Source organism: Brachycentrus maculatus, unplaced genomic scaffold, assembly GCF_059751285.1.
Source record: "Brachycentrus maculatus isolate JH-2025_06_01 unplaced genomic scaffold, ASM5975128v1 h1tg000102l, whole genome shotgun sequence".
Lineage (NCBI taxonomy): Eukaryota > Metazoa > Arthropoda > Insecta > Trichoptera > Brachycentridae > Brachycentrus > Brachycentrus maculatus.
In genome coordinates this window covers 1,346,605-1,369,491 of record NW_028280856.1, presented here as the reverse complement: position 1 = coordinate 1,369,491, position 22,887 = coordinate 1,346,605, and the positions used below count along the sequence as shown (strand labels likewise).

The following is a 22,887-nucleotide window of genomic DNA, read 5'->3' as shown; positions in this document are numbered from 1 at the left end:
GGCTATTCCCCTCAGCTAACTACCCCTAGTAGAGAAGAAATAAAAGAAAAATGGAAAAAAACATAAGGCTAAAGCAACACGTACCTACAGATCTTTCAAATGACGTATTTTGTATTAAAATAGTAATCAATCTATTTTTAACGAATATTAATGAAATGAAATGAAGAGATGAAAAGAAAAATACATTGATACGAAATTTGAGATTCCTGTATTTTTAAAACCAAATTGTTATTTTTTACAATGTTTTTTTTACAATGATTAAAGAAAACACTTGTTTTTTACCACTTGAGTTTTATTATAGACTACATGTTTCAGACATTATAATAATATACAGTTATTATACAGACCTGAATGATGGAAGTTTAACTTCTGAAACATGTAGTCTATAATAAAACTGAAGTGGTAAAAAACAAGTGTTTTCTTTAATCATTGTATCATGTCTTACCACAAAGTTAATGCCGAAACAATAAATAAAATGTTTTTTTTTATTATTGTAAATAAAACACTTGTTTTTTACCACTTGAGTATTATATTGTTACGACTAGTTTAAGGTGTTTATTATAGAAGCGCCTGTAGCTTCCGAAACTACTCGTTATAATTTAAAACCAGTGTTTTATTTATAATTAAATCATCTTCTACCACAAAGTGAGTAACGAAACAAAAAATAACACAATGTGTTTTAATTCTAATGATATTTTTACTGACTTCTTTACAGTATGAGATCAGGATTGTATTTTTTCGATATCATCATATCTTAGCAAGATCCAAACAAAAACTTGGAATTATATAAACAAAAATAAAATCTTCAATTATCTTCCCAAATAGCACTTAAGATTTTTTTGAATGTATGACAAGAATATTTTGTTCTTGTTTATCATAATTATAAATAAATAATAAGAACTGATAGAGTCGTATAAAATCTTCAAAAAAATAAATGAATTTGTGCATAGACTTTATTGAAATTTAAATTGAAATAAACAGAATACTTAAATATTATTTTTAACATCTCATCAAAGATGAAGAAGAATATGGAAGTCTGGACATTTACGGGGCTGACGAGCGTCATAGGCTGGTTTAAGTGATCACTTTACACACGTGTAACATTCACCAATTCTACCCATTATTGACAACCACACTACTCAAATTCTTGGAAGTTCTATATATATGAACCAATTTAGAAACCTCGTTCTTGAATCACTAGAACTTCACTAGAGGCATCTATTGGTGAGATGTAAAGAAGCTTTTTATCAAGCAGAAACCCTTATAGTATGTGAGGTCCGAATCCTGGATTATAATCACACACATGAGAAACGCCAGAAAATACCATTTTAATTTTTATTATTAAGCTTATAATTTGACCAGATATGAATAAGTTGTTATAATTATTAGAAAATTAATTATAATTATTAGAAAATAACTCCTGTAATTGGAGATAATCCAGATTTTGTGAACAAGTATTTGGACACACTCAAAATGTTGTATAGAATACTTAAAAGCTATTAAAATGATTACGCACGCATAAAATATAATAATTTCTATGTTTATTTGAATTTCAGCATTAAATAATTAAACAAATAATGCAATATTTTAGATATCCGAAACTCCATGACCTTTCGCCTGAGTCAAAAGATAAATTTTGCCATCCGTTATCGTGACCTTTGTATATTGTGTGTTTAAATAATACACATCATAAATTGCATCAAAATACATATTACGAGTATTTCATGAAAATCAAATTCTCGTAATATGTATTTTTTGTTGTTGTTATTCATGTTTAAATTTTAAATTTGATAAGTCAATTATTTAAAAAAAAACATTTTATGTTTTTTTTTTATTATGGATACATTTTTTTGAATACCTATCAAAATTTATATTGATAGAAACATGATGATAGTCGTAAAAATATTTTTTTTATAATTTCCTAGAAAAAGATCTGAGTTCAAAAATTAATGTTCATGAAACATGAAAATTGCATTACACCACGAAAAAGTCCTTTTATTTGTTTTTGCGACTTATGTACATATATATGTGTAATAATGTATTTTCAAAACATTGTAGAACTAGTCATTCGTACACGTATTTCAAGATATAAGCAAAGTGATCCTAAAATTTTATGAAAACAATTAAGTTTGTCCTTATGAATGAAAAAATGTTTATTCAATTTCATAGTTTTTTACAGTTTTCCGTTTCTGTTTTTTTTTTCAATACTTTTTAAACAATGTCAACAATAAAATTTTGACCTCAGCTTTACTGTCCTATTATTTAAAAAGAATTTTTTCTCAAATTAAAAGGTTTGCATGAATAAAAATATCGTAAAAAAATATTAACATTTTTCTACCAAGTAAATTGATTGACCATGAGACAATCACCTTAAACTATGTTAATTCGGAGTAACGATAAAAAACTTAAATTAATTTTAAAAAAATTAATCTCACTTAAGGCGTTGCTATATGCAGTTTTTGGCTGCATCACACAACCGAAATTTATGCATCTATTCAACTAGGTTATCAGATCAAGAATTTAAATAAAATATGTTCAAATTTAAAAGTTTATCGGATTTTGAATTTGGTCGCGTCATTGAGAATGTAACGAGATAACGTTTAACTGATTGTGAAATTTTAGCGTGTAAATATTTACTATACAGGGTCATTTGTGGTATCTGTCGTTGCATTTTATATAACGTCCAAATCGACTATTCTTAATACCTATCTTATACGAACAAAATAAAAAAATTATAATTATTGTAAATAAATTTAACACTTTATTTTTATGAGTTAACATAAAATCTTGAGGCATACATAAATATTTAATGGTTAAAAAAAATAATTGCCCCATAATTTGAATGTGAATAATTATTTCAATTCATATACATAACTACCATTGTGATAAAAACAGTTTTTCAGATAAATTTAATAAAAATAAAAATTAAATAAATATAAGTATGTATATTTATATATATATATATATATATATATATATATATATATATATATATATATATATATATATATATATATATATATATATATATATATATATATATATATATATATATATATATATATATATATATATATATATATATATATATTTATATATATATATTTATATATATATATATATATATATATATATATATATATGTATATATATATATATATATATATATATATATATATATATATATAAAATATATATATATTGCACTAAAAATAGGATTTCATTTTATTCATTTGAATCTTTTTAAAGGCGGAATTTTTTTATTTAATAATTTATTTTTTTTAATAATGACAGAAGGATATAACATACATGATCATTAAATATGAAAACTCCATAAAAATAGATTTCTATATAGATATATTTAAAAAAGTGTCATTTTCTATGAATTTTCGCATCTTCGTAATTAAAACAAGTACTTTCTGCACAATCCACACCTAAACTGAAAAAATGACTTGCAAAACAAAAAACGTACCTTCGTCGCGTTTTTTTCCTGAAAATTTCCCAAGACAAAGGACGTCGGAGCTACTTCAAACCTCCTACGAGGTGTCCTGACTGCATTCAAAGGTTTTTGGGCTCGAAAATAAGTCTAGAGGGGATGAAGAGGGTGCTCAACTTTTACACTAGAACCCTACCTAGTCTGGAGACGTAAGATAGACACATGCACACATCTCACACATGCAGAGAATGCTTTTTATCGTGGTATTTAAAAGGGAAATAAAATTGTAGATTTTTTATTCAAAATATCATTATAAAATACTACCTTTGAGTACCCTATGTAATGCAATGTTTTCATTAATTTATTCGGTAGTCACTTTGTAGTAAAATCTATCCATTTTTAATTAATTTTTTACTTAGTAAATACCACAAATTAATATTTTACTGAGTATTAACTAAGTAAAACATTGATTAAAAATGCAATGTAATTATATTTTACTTATTGATTTGGCAAATAATTTGTAGAACTACGTAATATATATTTTAAATATTAAAATCAAACACTGATTCATAGGGGCAACTAAATTGTGCATTTTTTAAGTTTTAAAAATAACATCAAATTTAAAAATCATGACTATTGATTCGCCTTGTTATGGCATTACATTGCATTAACAGTAACTTGATTATGCCCAAACAAGGCTGAAAATTGTTTTGAATTTTATACATATATGTTTTTTTTAAATTGCAACTTAGTACACTCTAAAAATTAGCGTTTTATATTAAAATTTAAAATATAATAATTCTATTTATCCAAATTTTATTTTGAGAATATTTGTATTTGTATGTTCTTATATTTATTTTCTTTAAATACAGATGGATATAAAAACACCAAACAAAAAGTGATTTACTGCTTTATTATCTCATTCTATGAATATTAAAAAATCACATATATTCGAATTCATATGATGACAAGCCAAATATGTAATGATGAATACTATTAAGAATTTTGACATAGAAATAAATCCTCTTTATGACCTTTCCAATTAAGAAGCTAGAGAGTCTGTAAATTTGATCAAAGAGGTAATCACTAACCTTTTTAGCTAATTTTTATATCAATATTAATTTCCCTTCTTACAGTTATTATTTTACTTTTGTCCAGAAAATATTTGAACTTTATATATTTCATAAAAACACGTATGACACGTAAACACCGTCAACATGGTGTTTGAAAATGACGCGGAATGCATCAAAACACGTGTATTAATAGATTTTAAGAAATAGTTGTATTTACAAATTGAAACTTAATTTATTTTCTGACATCTCATCAAAGATGAAGAAGAATATGGAAGTCTGGGTATTTACGGGGCTGACGACCGTCATAGGCTGGTTTAAGTGATCACTTTACACACGTGTAACATTCACCAATTCCACCCATTATTGACAACCACACTGCTCAAATTCTTGGAAGTTCTATATATATGAACCAATTTAGAAACCTTGTTCTTGAATCACTAGAACTTCACTAGAGACATCTATTGGTGAGATGTAAAGAAGCTCTTTATTAAGCAGAAACTCTTATATTAGTATGTGAGGTCCAAATCCTGGATTTCAATCACACACATGAGAAACGCCAGAAAATACCATTTTCATTTTTATTACTTAAGCTTAATTTAATACCTGATTTATTTAATTTAAAAATGTGCAATAAAATATTCACAAAATACTGGCCAATGAAAAAAAAATTGGCAGTCAACATATAAAATACCCAAATCTTCATATTTATACAGTGCTGAGTACATTACGCTTTGGATAGGTAGTATTTTCACATAAGTAAATATTTGCTGTTATGCACTCAACACCTGTTGCGCTGTGAAAACACTGGTTTGTCAAAATTTGTGTACTGAATTTCCGAAACCGAAGGCTTACGTATATATCTGCTCACCAAAACCAAACCCATTACGTAATTCATAAATGAACTGATTTTAAATTTATTACTGAATATAAACTTATTTATTGTATGACTATAAACTTATTGCTGAATATAAACTTATTACTTGTATGACTATAAACTTATTACTGAATATAAACTTATTACTTGTATGACATAAACTTATTACTGAACATGAACTTATTACATTAAAAAAAAATAATGAATAAGTTCTCTCGTAATTTATCCTTATGCATAGAAATGAAGCAAAGAGTTGGCCAAAGAAGGATGAAAGTAGACTTAATGCATTCGAAATGCATTTTCTCAGACGAATGTGTAGCAAAACGTTGTATGATAGATGTTCGAATAAGGAAAGAATGCAAGGCTGAGTTAAGTATTATCGATAAAATTAAGAAAGGTGAGTTGACATGGTTTGGACATGTGAATCGAATGAGTGAAGAAAGGACAGTTAAACAAACATATTAGGCATATTAGTTAGTAATAGGAGCAAAGACATTTTCAGGAAAATTTTGCATTATCAAGTATTTTAAATACTTTGTAAAAATATGGGCAGGTCAGGAGTTGAAATAATCGGCGTGTATGTTAGAGAAAATGTATGAATATGGAAGAGGCAAAGATTTTTTGCAAAGACAAATTTATTTTGGTGCGGTGTTTTATTCGTTCTGCCTATCCCTACGGGGAAATGGCGTGCTGGTTATTTAGTTAGTTAGGAAAATTATGTCATATGTTCTTCACAGGTTTATTAAGGTAAAAACGCATTAAATCAATTATTTTTCAACGATTGGCTGGCATTCGTAACACCTGCAGTTCTACGATACTTTACTTCAATACGAACCCTTGTAGTTCACCATTAACCACTATCCAGCCATATTATGTATAATCTATCCTTGTATAATATTATACCAGTGGCAGTTGGTTCGTAGTGCTAGTTGTGTGGTGACTAGATTATAAACATATCGCTCACTCCTATCAAGAACGTCATATATCAAAAATCGTCAATTTTTAGTTGTGCATGTTTTTGGAATGTCCAGAAAATGTACTGCATTCCAAAAAAAGCGGCATATTTTTAACTTAATATCTACTGGGCAAAAAGTATTGTTTTTGTATTTTGAAGAAAAGGTTTTTTTTTGTTTTTTTTTTTAAACATATACATATTTTTCAAATGAAGAAAAAACATTCAGTTTTACCTAAAAAGATCTGTTGCACAGTAAAAAGTTCAATGAGGCTTGACATTTATTTTTAAACATTTTATAATATTTTTAAACTCCTGAAAAATCTAGTTTTTGGATAAATGACGTTGTTGAAAGGAATGAGTGATATGCCTGCTATGATGTATAGAAGAAAACAGTCTTTTTATGTGTTATATTTTAAGCTATTTCTGACCTATTCTTGTACTTTTAGTAACAATCACCCTGTACCACTACTCTAACAATATCCGAATAATTATGTAATAAAACGGGAATTTACAAGCTTTATTCCGTACTTGCAATATTATAACCTATCATAGTACTTTTGACGTTGTTTGATGACAAATTATGTCTTATCTTAGTACGTCTTGTTAGTCATAATGTGTGATAAATAAAATATAGTTTATATGACCTATCACACATTATGACCTATCCTTGTACTTCCAGTGGCAGTCGGCCCGCAGCGCTAGCCATGCGGTGACCGGGCGGCTGGCATGGCAGATACAGTTTATATGACCTATCACACATTATGACCTATCACACACTATGACTTACCCTTGTACTTCCAGTGGCAGTCGGCCCGCAGCGCTAGCCGTGCGGTGACCGGGCGGCTGGCATTTCAGATGCAGTTTATATGACCTACCACACATTATGACCTATCACACACTATGACCTACCCTTGTACTTCTAGTGGCAGTTGGCCCGCTGCGCTAGCCGTGCGGTGACCGGGCGGCTGGCATGGCTGATACAGTTTATATGACCTACCATACATTATGACCTATCACACACTATGACCTACCCTTGTACTTCCAGTGGCAGTCGGCCCGCAGCGCTAGCCGTGCGGTGACCGGGCGGCTGGCATGGCAGATTGCTCGTACGCTCGCTGCCTGCAGGAGAGACGCAGCATTAAACGAGAGCTGCAGCGTTGGACTAAAAACATGGTTTACGTAGTCGGTGAGTGTGTTTGTTTACTTTTGATTTATAAAATTTATTTTAAAAACCCATATAGTTAAATATATATTTTTTTATTTAATAAAAGATAAATATTTGATTTTTATCACGTACAAAAATACTTCAATTTCATAATATTCCTGTGAGCCTAAGTTGTTCGTTTTAAAAAATAGGTATCAAAGTGTGGTAGAGTGGGTTTAAACTCACAAACTTTGACTGAAGAGTCCGCGACACTTACCACGGGAATACAACCCGACTTCTCTTCTTTTTACATCCATCGGCATTTCATGTTTATGCAGTTAGGTAAAGCGTATAAAAACTTATTCCTTAGTACACTGTATAGATACAAGCATATGTAGTTTTTTCTTTTTTTTCGTTTCACGACGAAGAAAAAAATGTTTCCTTAATTTGCGACATATATTTTTTTCTGATATAATTTTGATTATTTTATTGATTTTTCTGTTTTTTTTTCATTTTCCAATTATGATTTTACTTTTTTTTTTCAATTATATAAAAAAAAGTTCAATAAATATCTGTGAAATACTTTTATCTCTTTTTATTAGTGATTTTACTATAAGTGTATCATTGGTTTTATATTCTATATAATTATGATTTTATCACCATTTTATTTTAAATTATGGAAATGTGTAATCAATTTTTATTTCAAACTTTTTTCGCTGTATTTAATTATGATTTTAACCATGAGTTTACTTTTGTTTTTTTTTTAAATAATATCATAAAAATTGATAGTATTATTATTAATTTTTATGAAGTACTTTTATATCAATTTAATTAAAGTTTAGCAGTATTACTTCAAAGAGGGTATAATTTGAAATTCAATACACCAGTCAACGTGGATTAAAAATTACGAAGTAGATTATTGAATGAAAAATATATTTTATGTCAAATCGAACCAGCTAGCGTAGGTTCGGGTTTAAAGTTAATCGAGTAGTGGCGCGAGCGCGGGGGAGGGTGGTTCACTGCCCGTTCCAAAGCCTCCCCAACCTACCCCCAAACACTCCCCATCCCAGAATATTATCCCTGGTGTATCTCCCCTTCTCTCTCTCTCTCTCTCCCCCTCTCTGTCGCCACCTGTTGCCAAGCCAACGGACCCAGCCGATGCACCAATTTCCCAGAAGAAAATTCTAAGTTCGGTCGGACTCCGGTGGCATTTTCCGGGTTTGAGAAAATGCGTCGCTGGCGGCTTCCTTTGTCTGAAAATTTTAATTACTTACCACAAAGCCGAGTGTAAGATTCGAAAAGAAAATTAAATTTCAATTCCTCGACAAACGTAAACTTTTCACTTTGTCTCGCACAAAATGAAATTCGACGTAAAAACTTAAAAATAAAAATAAAATATTAGAAATTTTTTAAAAAACAAATATTTTATGATAAAATGATTTTTCACAGAGAAAACTTATTTTATGTTTCTGTTTTAAATCCTTTTTATCAAAAAAATTAATTCAAATTGATATTTAAATAATGCAACTGATTACTATTGTGAGAATTCAAATCCTGCCTTTTTTATTATTGATAATCAAGTTCTAATATAAAAAAATTCCATTAAGTAAACAAGATTCATACGTACCTCTGAATTATCTAAAAATATATTTTGTATCAAATTACATATTGTTAAAGCCTTTTAAAAATAATATTTAACCACTCACTATGTAATATGTAACTTAACTGAAGACTAATATAAAATTTTAAAATTAATTGTAATGTTTTTTGTTATAGGAAGTTTAATATGATTAATTTTACAAAAAATCTAATTTTGAAACGCTTTGTTTTGAAAATTCCTTTAGTTCTATCAAGCTAGCTCCTGTCAATCGATACGATTTTAAATAAACAGTACTTTTTTTTTTTAACATGTTACACTACGAGAAATATTTTTATTTATTTTTATTATTTTAATAATCGAACAGAAATTCATATTTTATATTCAATATATGAATTTCTGTATCGTTTATTTTTCATACTTAAAACACATATTTAAACAAATATATCCGATGAAATCTTAAAATTTTGAAACAACTAAAATTTTCTTTGTCACCTAAGCTAATACAAAATTCCGGAAGTTTGTTTGGTTATGTATATGCATGTTTATATGTTTGTCCGTTAAAACCTACTAAAAAATTCTACGTTGACGTAAAATTTTCTCAAATCAATCAGATGTTACTTTCTAGGTCAACACATTGATTTCCATACATTCAGCTCTCTCATACAAATTTATTGTACTCATTTAAAATTACTGATATTTTTACAGTTAATATTTTACTATCTTAATGGTTGTAATTGGGGCGCTGGAGTCTCAGTGCCACCTATGATATAAGATACATTATTTTTGACATCTCAACAAAGATTAAGAAGAATATGGAGGTCTGGGCATTTACAGGGCTCATAACCATCAGGTCAAAAATAAAGTAAAAAATAACTGTTCATTGGAAATTTCTCAAAATATTATAAATAAAATAACGTTATCATACAAAAAAATAAATAGAATATTTTATGAAATAATACATTCGTCTTGAATTAGAAATAATTTCTAATATATTTTACGAAATTTAGTTTAATTTTTTTATAATATACAAATTTTAAATCCATCTTTAATCTATGTTAAATCATAAATTAAATTTGAAAATAAAATAAAACATTATCAATTTATTCAAGTTGTACCATCCAAATTACGGCTGCAGGCGGATAAAATCACGAGTTTGTTCATGAAATTAACAGGTGCAAAATAAAAATTAAACAAAAATTTAATATTTGTTTTGGGAAAACATTTTGTCAAAGTTTGAATAAAACGATTTTGTTTATTTGAATATGACGACAACGCAGTGGGGGAGTGTCAGAATTTGATTAACGTATTTTTTTGTCTTTTCTTTTGGGCATCGATTCCAAAGGGACGTTTAAGCGTTAACTGCGTAAGGTATCTAAGTTTAACTTTACTTATATTCGGTAAAAATACTTTTTTTTAGTTACTTAACGTCCTGTAAATGTTGATATACATATATATTTCAAAATACCAACGTTCGTAGATATAAAGGTTCAGGAATAATCCTTAAGTTGTCTACACTACATATGTAAGAGTGGTTTAGTAAAATAACATTTTAATGACGTAATAACTATATAATGGACTTTTAAAAAAACTTAAAAAAATTTATTTAAATTGGTCTGGGTTTTTGTGATGTATTTTTTACTTTTACTTTCCTTATCCTTACTATCCTACCTGCAGACAAGCCTCTTAAAGTAGGGGCTTAGCGGGTTATTCCTTTTAAAATAATGATATTTCTACGTATGGTATAAATTGCTTTAGTCATAATAAGTATTTTTTTATAAAACTAGTCATCGGATTTTTCTGAATACAGTAGAACCTCTCATAACGAGCGAAATTCATTCCAGAATCTTACTCGTTAAGCGAAACATTTTTTGTTTTGACTTCAGCGGATGTCCCGGATCATGAGTTAATGTCGTGAAAAAGGGACTTGACCTTTCTCTGTAACACATGCAAAATGTCACTCGTTAAGGGAGTATTTTCAATAAAAAATTGCTCGCTATGCAAATTACTCGTTATGAGAGGTTTCACTGTATTTTAAAAATTATAACAGCAAGCTTTAAGAAGATCTTGCGATATTTTTCCGAATGGAGATTTACCCTAGTAAAAATTATGATCCGTTGCTTTATTTTTGCATCTATTATTTTGCCATTAATAACTCATATTTAGATCTAAGTGAATTATTACTTTTGTTATATTTTTTAAAATTTAATTATTCGCAAAGCACGTCAAATAGCAACTTGGAAATAAATTCCACGAAAGCCATTATCCTTGTCTTAAAATAGCAAATAAAACGAAAAACTCAATTTTCCTTGCTTAAATCAGGAAAAATTGCTTCAGACCGTCTAGTCTTCGCAGGGTGGCGATAGGCGAAGGGGTCGCTCTAGGGTGGCAATACAGGGTGGTGTGGGAAATCCTCCCTTGCTGTGGGGGCATTTTCATCTGTAAAGTCAGTCATAACAATGAGCGTGTGGTAGTGTTCGGTAGTATAGGAGAAGTTTACGCGTTTTATTTTAATTTTTGTTTCTGGCGTCTAGTACCGTTATTTTTTATATTTTTTCCGGGTTTTTCTCCGACTATCCGTTTTAAAATAAATTTCTAACACCATAAACTTTTTGATTTCGATATTCACTTTATTGAACAATACCAAATTTACATGTTTCGACATTTAAACATAAATGAAGAAGAATATGGAAGACTGGGATTTTTATTATTTACAAGGTTTAAGACCGTCAAAGGCTTGATCGAGTGATCACTTTACACACGTGTAATATTCACCAATTCTACCCATAATTGACAACCACACTACTCAAATTTTTAGGACTTCTAGATATATTGATCAAACTCGTGACACCGTATGCGCGAGTTTCCTACAGGCATCTATTTTGGAATAAGGAATACTTTTTTAAGCAGACTTTTTTCCATTTGTATGTGAGGTACGAATCCGGGATTATTTTTGTACAAGTATTTGTACAAGCTCAAAATGTTATAAATACCATATTTTTATACAAACATATTGCTTGTGCAAAATGGTAGTGATCTGAGAGGTACATTTAAATCAACTTTAGATACTGTAACGTCTAACAAAAAGTAAATCTTTTTCTTCATTTTCACTGAAATTTCAAAATTGAAAAACGTTTAATTAATAATAGAAATAAATACCTCGAGTTTTATTCTTTAATATATATGTGTTATTTTGTATTTAAAATATCGATAACTTAGCTATGATCATTAATTTAGGGGACTTAAAAAATATATGTCAGAACTTCCAGGTGATGAAATTCAAAATTAATTTTAAATATTTTTTTCCTTTTTTGTGACGAACATCGAATGTTACATCATTTCACCAGATGGCACTTTATAGCATAAAGACTGAACCCACTGTCAAGCTTACAAACAAAAGTGCATCGGTATGTCGCGACACCTCTTTTCATCTCTTTCCTTCTTCTGGGGAGAAAAGAGAATAATTTTTCTTCGTCTAGCCGAACCGCGTCTGTGTGAGTGTGTATCCTTGCACGTGCGTAATGCTATCTCCGTGTTAAAAGTACGTGCAACGTGGAAACTCGCACACAATGAAGGGGGTTGGAATGTATTAGTGACTAGGTCAGAATTGGACGGTCCGAAGCCGCTTGGAAAGAACGTTCAGAGCCGCAAAATGGAAATATTCGTTCATCCCCATTTTTTCTCTTCGTTAATATGATAATAATAATGTTAATGTAAATAATGATGAAGATAATGTTAACGTAAATTGTGATAATGATAATGTTTATGTAAATTATGATAATGGTAATGTTAATGTAAACAATGATAGTTATATTGTTTATATAAATAATGATAATGCTTATGTTAATGTAAATAATAATAATGATAATGTTGATGCAATGTTAATGTTGATGTAAATGTTAATAATGATAATAATTTCTCTGCTTTGGTAACGTTCCATATGTAACTGATTTGTACATTTATCGTTAGACGTTTTGCATTTCAGAAACTCTTCAATGGTTCATTTAGCTTACTTTTTTATTATCATTTTATAATAACACATATAATACCTTCTATATTTGATTGGATTAAAATGTAGTAGTAAGTGCTTATGGTTATGGTACAAGAAATGACGGGTTCTTTCCTACAGAATTTTAACAATGAATATAGTATAATTATTATATTTTATATTTTTAAAGGTTTTAAATTTTCACCAATTTTTTTCAATTATAAGTTTTCAATTAAAATAGTGCTGTACAATACCAATGAATCTTTTTTACCTGTACATATAGTTTGTACATTTGGATTAAAATGTATGACATAAAAAATGAAAATTTATTTCACATTCATTTAATTTATTTACTTAAATTAAATGAAAGTCAAATTTAAAAAAAAGTAATAAAAATGCATACAGTAATGTACAAAATAACTAAAAGTCTTTTGCAATAAATGTAATTTAAATTTAATTCGCAATAAATTAAATATTTAATATAGCTGTGTTGCTTTTTACGAAAACCTGGCATTTTTTAAAGTAAAGTAAGTATAAAAAAATAAAAATTAAATGCACTGTACAAACAATAATTAACTTAATTAAAAAAATTAAACCGAAAATTAGTCAAAGAATGTAAAATTTTCATCTCATTAATCCCGAGAATTAAAACTCAATAACCGTATTTGTTTTACCCATTTCATCCCCTGTCTCGTATACTCGACTTATTTCACAAACTATGAAGTAACCCTCTGTCAAAACAAACAAATAAAAAAATTCCACATTTATTTTTTTTCAAAGTAAGCATAGGGAAAATTCCTTTATTATTTGATACTTACGAAAAAATTCAACAAAAAACTCTATGGTTTTAGAAAAGGGGGAAGAAAATGATATTTTTATTCAAAATTTTTGAGTGTGTCCAAAATTTTGTTCTCTTCAATTGAAGCTTAAATATAACTTCTGAAAATTGAGAAATATGGTTGCCAGACGTGGATCGAATTGGTTCATATTACGTAGATTTCTTTAATCACTGGTCGTAAACCTATGGCAGGTCGCAAACCTTTTAAACGCCGGGACTTTCATATGAGATATGAGATATCAGTATGAAAATAATGATTTTTGATTTTTTACATTTTTTGTAAAATCAAACTTCTTTTTTTTTACTTTTGGTGATTTGCAGATATTACTTTATAAAAAAATTGCTATTACAGATATTAAGTACAAACTTATGAAAAATTTTATTTAAAAAAAAATAGTTCCAAATTTCATTATTGTTATGTAAATATTTAATAAAAAAAGTTCCTAATTTTATAACAATTTTTAAAAAAAATTAATCCATTTTTTTCGGAAAAAATACGTTAAATAAATCACCGTTGTCCGAAAAAAGTCAATTTTACTTCACACTTGTTTAGACAGATGGTAATTCAAGTCTGAATAATAAAACACGTTTGAAGTAAAAATTAACTACATTTTGAGGAACTCGTTTGGATAAGTCAAATTTAAAATCTTGAGATATTTAAAATGGTTATGACATTTATCAGCATACCAGAATCATTTTTGATTCAATGAAATATGGTTTCAATTTACTGAAAACATTCACAGGTAAAGTGCAAGTAAAAATATTTTTTACGTGACTTTATAATTACAAAAGTACAAGAACAATATTTGTTTAACTTCTCCGTCAAAATCCGTGTGACTTTATTGTTTTTTATTTTCTTCAAACTATGTACATGTTACACCAAACTATGAACATATTTTTTTTTATATAGATAAGATTTGCTTTGATGGAAAATGTAATTATCAGGAATACACGTTTTTACGTTTATGTATATATATATATATATATATATATATATATATATATATATATATATATATATATATATATATATATATATATATATATATATATATATATATATATATATATATATATATATATATATATATATATATATATATATATATATATATATATATATATATATATATATATATATTTATATATGTGAATATTTATTTTATGAGATTTTTTATAATTTTATTAATTTTCTGGATATTACATTAGACTCTTATTAACAATCTTAAAATAATTACGAAGTAATCTCCAAAAGATTTTAAATACTGGAAATCAGTTATGTTATAGCAATATATCTTTTTAAAGAAAATTTATGTTTTGATGTCTTATTAAATTAATGTTTTTTTTTTCAATAAGAGACGAAATTCAAAGACCTTATTTAAATTTTCCTAGAAAAAACTTGATTTAAGTTATTACCCAGCTTATCAAAGAAGTACAATGTCAAAGACTCCCTCTTTACCCGGTATTTCGTGGACTATAGGACGAACTATTCGCTAGCGGAGCCGATACAAAAAAAAACACATCACACACACGTTCAAGTGGCAGTTCTTTACTCGGAAACTCACACAGTCTCGCAAATTTTTCACAAACTAACACTGAAGAAAATGATTCGACGTAGCGACGCGCCGGCGCACCTCACTCACACAAAGAAGAAGGTTTTACAGTAGTGTGCGTGAAATGCAGCCCATCTCACTCACACGCGGACGGAGTACAGCTGAAATGCACGAGCTCTCCGTACGTACTAGATGTCGCCGCTTCAGCGTGTGTGTGTCGTGTCCGTACGCCTTGCAGTGACGCACACCGACGCGGCTCCCTAGTATCGTGAATTCTAGTATGCACTTCGTCCGGTAGATTGCAGTACGGTTTATGCACATTCGACTGACGGTCGCCTTTGTATTGAGTAGTTATTAGGCCTTAGAAGTATGCAGAATGCAATGTTATGATTGTCACAATAATTGCAACGCGTTATTGAATCACCGCGACAGGACGTCGGATAGCTTACGTCACGACGGCCTTACTTTGGGAAATTCGGGGGTGATCCGTTCTCGAGCCGATTCGCGGAAAATCTTGAAAGATGCCGCTAGTTCTGAGGAAGTGCGAATAGTTTTCCGGATTATTATTCTACATCTTCTCCCGATTTTCGCGTCGGTCTTTTATAGTTCATTTTTGCGTGCTGTTAAATGATTTGTGGTTTTGTACTGCTTCTGTGATGTGATAGGAACTCGCTTCAACCTTGTCCTAATTTAAAACAGTGTGGAATTAGCTTAATTAATTTAATATCATAGAATCACTTATCAGTTTCAATTACAGTAATCGTAATGTGTGAGTGAATTTATTAGTTCAAATGTGTTTCAGGAATACGGTTTTAAAATACTTTGAATCAAATTGAAACAGGTTTCTAGTTTTCCATTTAAAATTTTTTTTAAACGATACGTTTTTTTGTTATAATTTTAATACTTTTGTTAACTTGTGAGTTTTCAGTTCTGAATTAAAACATTTTATTATTCATTTGTTTTTGTTAAAAGAAACGTTGTATATAAATAATTATCTTAATGATATCACATCACAGTACGTTTAAAATCATCTCTCGTATTAAGACGGATTAATAACCAGAAAACATTATCCTTATCAAACTGTTCAAGGCGGCACGACAAAGGAGGCTATAAAATTGTACATTTATTTTTCAGATAAATATTTTCCATAGTTTACAAATCAAATAAACATATCTCGGCGGCGAACATAATATTACACTTTCTCAGAACATAAATTTGAAAATCATACACATACAACGTCGACCAATGGACCGTTTAAAGTTTAAAACAATAAACAAAACATCCTTTCGAAACCATAACTCAAAATGAGGTCAGTGATATTAACATTAACATTTTTTTGACGTTGAAAACAAAAATAAAACAGACTATACTTTTGTGTGTAATTAAAGAAAAGGCCGAAATACCTATCAAAGATCGCGCGTGGGTATTTTTTTAGCCTAAGGCGACCGGAACTCCGTCGGAAAGAAGTCGGCGCGCTTGCGAATGCATTTTCGACTCGTTGCATCACAAAAGTGAGTCCAAATTGAAAGCGAGTACGTATCCCGAAGGGCAGCTGTCGCCGGACCGCAACCATGCCCTAACCCAACCTCGAACGAGACTCCGCAACGTTTCAACTCCGAAGAACCGGAATGATACATATCAATCAAAACGCAAGACGAAAATTGCGGCCAGACCAACTCAAATTAAATTGATTTATGCCCAGACGAAGCCATGTCAAAATCGGCGGGAAAAAGACGCTTGAAAAACAAGCGCTTCAAAAGCTTCCCCACAGATGTCAGCTCGTAATGAAAATTGGCAACACAGCCGCTGTGGAAACTTGAATACTAGGGGGCTACCCGGCTGCCTAAAGTGCGTGGCGAACTGCACATATCCTTTATTTTATTGTCAAGTACCTACCCGCCGCAAGTAGAGCACGAAGTTTGGGGAGAAATTCGGAGGGAGTTGGATCCTCCATTCAAAGACGGACCTACCCGGCGGCCGACGTCGGAGGGGGCCCGCAAGTAAGTACTTTTAACTTTTATGTAAATTAAAAAGTGCGCCACAGATGTGTCTGGGTGAATTCTCGGTGCATTTTTATTTTAAGCTGCAATTCACTTTTTGGCGTAACCGTTGTTTTCGAGCACTCAAATTATTTTATGTGCGTGAGGGAGTACATCCACAGACATATTTATATATACTGTGTACACTCGTACCTTTACAAATAAACGTGTTCGTATCTTCATTCGTCATTTTCTCCGAGTATTAAAATATCTACCTTAAATATCCGTTAGACTAACAATAATTGTAATATTTTTGACATCGCAAAAAAGATGAAGAATTTTTTATTTATTTCTTAGGTAAGCTTATATTACAAGTTATATAAACTATTATAAACACTTAATTTACATCATCTATATATATTTACATTTCCTTGCAGTAAACAAAACATTCATTTTTGAATTCTTTCAGACTCTTTTCATTCTTCATACATTCAGGCATCTCATCATACATTTTCAAACCCTTATACATTATGTGACAACAATTTTGTGACTTAGTTTTTTTCAACAATGGTAGTCTTATTTTATCCTTATTTTTAATAATATGTTGATTTAAATTTTTGTTTTAAACTATTTTATCCTTAAAATATTTGGGAATTTTCGTTAAAAAAATTATGTATAAAGATCAGCGTGTTAAATTTTAATCTCTTATATAATTATATGGAAGTCTCGGCATGTACAGGGCTTACAACCATTCATAGGCTCGGTTAAGTGATCACGTGTAACATTCACCAATTCTACCCATGATTGACAACCACACTACTCAAATTGATTTTTTTTAATGTCTATAGTTTTTGTGGCTTGACTTTGTGAGGAACGAAGAGATAAGGCGTTGGACGCAGCAAATCTTAGTCACAACTGTCGTTAAGAAATGACGATTATAGTATGTTGGCTTGGCCTTTTACAAGGCATCAGGTTCGCGCCGCCCAGGACGATTAGCCCCTCTGCTGACAATTCGTCGGCAGTTCTTGTCAGAACTTCGGGACGCGGATCTGACTTGGGAGGACATAAAATCCTGAAGACAGTTTGTAGACTCCATATACTACACTTAGGGAGTGGATTTGGTTTAATCTAATAATAAAAATTAAGTTTCTACTGAATAAAGTACCTATATCAATATGGATTTTATTTAATTAAAAAAAGAAAAATATTTGTGATTTTATTATTTACACAAATATTTCAATTTCATACTATTTCTGTGAGCCCAAGCGGCTCATTATTAGAAATAAGTATCAAATTGTGGTAGAGTGGGTTCGAACCGAGAAACTTTGACTTAAGAGTCCGCGACACTAACCACGGGACCACAACCCGATAGTATATAACTTTTTCGATCGAATAGTAAAAACAATAACTTAATGCTGTTATTTTAATAATATTTTTTAATTACTTTTAAACATTGTAAAAACTTGTAATTAAAACGTTTGCCCTCCGAAGCGTCTATATGTGATTTGCTTGTACCTAACCGACAACTTGTTTTAAAAGTGCAATGCCATAAACTAGTGCAGTTACTTTTTGCAACAAAATGCATTTCCTTCACACGATTTTATCAAGAAATGGAAAAACTCATGTTTACTTGATGCATTCAGGTTTGTGAACCGAACACTCGTTTATTTTTTCGCATGTACTAAAAAACTTTAAAATAAAAATATGCAAGGCCCTTCCAAGTCGAAGTTAGCTCTTAATATGTACAAATCAATCTGTTATTTATTAATAAAAAAATATTCACATCATTTTAGGTGTGTCCAAATACATGTTTACAAATCTGGGTTTTTCAACTTGGAGGTTAGTTAACATATTTGAAATTTCAACATAGATGAAAAAGAATATGAAAGTCTGGACATTTACAGGGCTAACGACCTGTCACAATTTGTTTAATGTCAGGCAACCAGCCTACGATTGGTCGTAATCCCTGTAAATGTCCAGTTTTCCATATTTTTCTTCTTCTTTGTTGAAATGTCAAAAATTACAAGTATATATATTTATTATAATACACAATAATTCTTCAAAAAGTAAGCCATTCCAAATAATTATTTTTGGGTCTGTTTAAAATAAATAGGGTCGGTCGTTCAATTCATGATAGTACTGCATCAATGTTAATATGTGAATAACAGTGAAAAAAAAAACATTTTTATCTTTAAAGTTTAAAAATACTTTTTTCTGTATACCGTATAATTTTCGGCCTCCATAGTGTAGTGTTTAGCACATTTAGCTACCCAGATTCAATTCAAAGGGGGACAATAACAAAAAAGTCTCTATGGTATTTGTTCAATATTGCCCTTCGCTGGTACTTGACTCGCAGGACTGATTACTTTGCCTTTATACAATAATCGATCAAATTAACATTTCATACATTTAACGCAGTGCCCTATGAACCATTTGGTATGAATAATGATCAGTTGTACTAGTAGTAGTAAAATACTGGGTTCGTTTCCTGGTAAGTCACGGTTTCAAACATACTGACTAGGATATTTCCTCAAGAGTATGTATATATAAACGGCTTATTCCCTTGTCTACTACAATAAATGTTAACACTTTATCAATCCAATGCTGTACTGTATTATTATTAATATATTTATTATTAGTTTGGAATAAGGGTAAGAAAAACGCAATCAGAAATATTTTCGTTTTGATTCCGAATTTGTATTACGGTTATTTTTCCTGTCTCATTGTTTCAAAAATATAAATGTAATTAAAAGTTTTAATATTTGAAAGCAAGTTAAATTTTCTCATAAACAATGAAGCTGCAAATATAATGCCGTCTCATTATTTCTATCTTAATTATCCATTTCCTTCTGTAACATGAAAATCGACACTTGTTTGAAATAATGCATACATTTTTACATTGGGAAAAATTCATGGCTATTTTTAAAGGCACTAACTATTGATTTTCCGACAAAAAAGGCGAATATTATATTTTACTTCTACTTTATAACAAAGAAAACGTATAAATCATTTGTTTTGATGAATTGAAAATTTAATTTATACCATTTTTAATTGAAGTTTTTCTTGATAAATTCATACCACTATTTATTAAAATCTATTGTTACACCCAACGCATCGAAATTCATGTCACAATAGGTTTTTTAAAAATGTGGTATTTAAAATAAATTTAAATTAAAAATGTACAAAGTGACAAATTTACAACATTTTGAGTGTGTTGACTTGTTCACAAATCTGAATTTTCTCCAATTACAGGAGTTATTTTTCATATTATTTTTTGACATCTTTGATGAGATGTCAAAAAATAATATGAAATCAAATTTAACCACTTAATACAAATCAATATAAATAAAATGTATGAGACAAATGTGTTTGGTAATAGAAGCAGAGGAAGATCAAGGAAAACTTTACATGATAAAGTATTTTTGCCTAGAATTTTCACTCATGAATTACATGAAATTAAAGTAACTATTAACATAAAGATTTGATACACTCACGAGTTGGCATAAGCTATAAAACTTAAAAAATGAAGCCTAAGTGGGGTCACGATAAGCGGTGTTGTTTAAACCGTAACTAGATTTTAGAGTCACTTGGAATTCAAAAAAAAATCTAATACTTTAGACATAGTCGTCAGGATAGGAATTGGAATAATCAGTGAGTTTATATGAGGGGATGCATAAATTTGTATCATTTTGTTACAATGATTAAGGAAACACTTGTTTTTATAGCACTTGAGTTTTATTAAAGACTACTAGTTTTGGAGGCTAAACTTCCAACGTCAGGTCTTAATAATAACTAATATATAAAATAAAAATTGTTCTATAAATAAGGAGAGGGGTTAGTTAGGGTAATCATTGTAACATGTCTTTGTAAACCACAAAGTTAATGCCGAAACAATAAATTAAATATCATTTTGTTGTTTTTTTACGAAAAACCCTAATATTTTATTATTTTCACCTATTTATTGATTAATTTAAATTGCTTTGAAAAAAATAGCTGTAAATGGATAGTAATACAAAATGAATTATGAAAATTTCGCTAAATACATTTTCAGCTATCTGAAATTCAGGAACGGGCTACCATAAAAGCTTTCAAAGTTAAACAGCGCGCTGTCCGCTCCAAATTTAAACACTGTCCGCCACATCCTCTCGCCAAATAAACAATACCAACACAGCCTCCACCGGATCCGGCAGCGAGAACACCTGTTGGGCTGCTGGGAGGATAGTGTCCGTAAACCGAACATGTTCACCGTACAATACTTCCGTCTGTACCCAGTACTTGCCTAACTAGCGTTATATATTCACTCAATATACACGTGTTTCAAATTTTCACATATGTATCGTATCATACAACAAACAGAGCTCCTAGATACACGTAGAACCTCGGCGTATCGCTCCGTTATACCGTTATTTTTAACTAACCCTTTTATAATTGAGTTTAACTTTGTTTTTAAACTACTTTATTAATTTAATTACTTATTGATCATTTAACATATGATTCGATATTGCAAAAAAACCTTTAAATAGAAATCTGTTCTGTTTACTGTATTCTATCGAAATTTTAGTAAAAATTGTGACAAAACGTGACTAATCCTGTGTTAAACCAATATGAAATCATTAAATCGCACCAAAAGGTAACAATTTTACAAGCTAGAATTTGATCCTGATTTCTTAAAATCATTTATTTTGGAAATTTAACTTTTTGGTGAGAACCTCCACATATTATATATATATATATATATATATATATATATATATATATATATATATATATATATATATATATATATATATATATATATATATATATATATATATATTTATATATATATATAACGTGGTAATATTTTCCTTTTGAAAATTAAGTGTAAATAATATGTAAAGTGGGTGTATAATAATAAAATAAACAATGTGTTGCTTTGTAATTAAAGAAACGACAATAAAAGTTTATTCTTAATTAATCTTTACAATAATTTTTATATCTATATGATTCTGACAGTTAATAATATTATCGGAAGTCTTTTGTTTTCTTCTGAGTGACGCATGCGACATCTGTTGGTAGAACTGTTTTATGTAGGTACTATTTGTAGGTACTTAATAAAATGTATGGGTAGGTACCTAGTTATTTTATTACATCTCCCCCCTTGGGGATGAAAATTCATAGTAAAATTTTCACTCGTCCTCCGGATCATCTTCTTGTAGTGAAGGGACTGGTATAAGTTTAGTGATATGATAAAGGTTTGATTTTATTTTTTTGTGACCTGTATCAATTCTGTATATTGAGTTAGAAATTTTTTCAATAATTTTATAAGGTCCAATTTTTAGTTCATCCAATTTTTTTCTGTTTAGCTTGTTTCCATTTTCCACATACACCATGTCTCCTACGTTGAATTCGCAGCCTATTCTATTTTTGTCAAATAATGTTTTATTGCAATTATGTGATTTTATTGTATT

General features: G+C 29.4%; 1 protein-coding gene and 1 long non-coding RNA gene across 18 annotated transcripts in view; one reads left to right on the top strand and one right to left on the bottom strand.

The window, feature by feature from the left end:
* The window catches only part of Eip93F (Ecdysone-induced protein 93F), a 127,462-nt gene that overhangs the window by 37,877 nt on the left and 66,698 nt on the right, over window positions 1-22,887 (top strand). For 4 of the 17 annotated variants that reach the window (XM_088258729.1, XM_088258730.1, XM_088258732.1 and 1 more), the window contains exon 2: window positions 7,384-7,524. In XM_088258729.1, the coding sequence (XP_088114855.1) occupies window positions 7,431-7,524 (94 nt within the window). In that variant the 5' untranslated portion in view covers window positions 7,384-7,430. Of the gene's footprint in view, window positions 1-7,383; window positions 7,525-15,643; window positions 17,459-22,887 lie in introns of those variants that run through there. The other 13 variants (XM_088258735.1, XM_088258747.1, XM_088258743.1 and 10 more) reach the window with 7 other exon arrangements.
* LOC148310280 (uncharacterized) lies at window positions 10,075-15,697 on the bottom strand. The gene is made up of 2 exons (XR_015837420.1): window positions 15,322-15,697; window positions 10,075-11,518 (listed from the first exon to the last, which is right to left on the bottom strand). It is a non-coding gene; the product is annotated as an uncharacterized LOC148310280 (long non-coding RNA).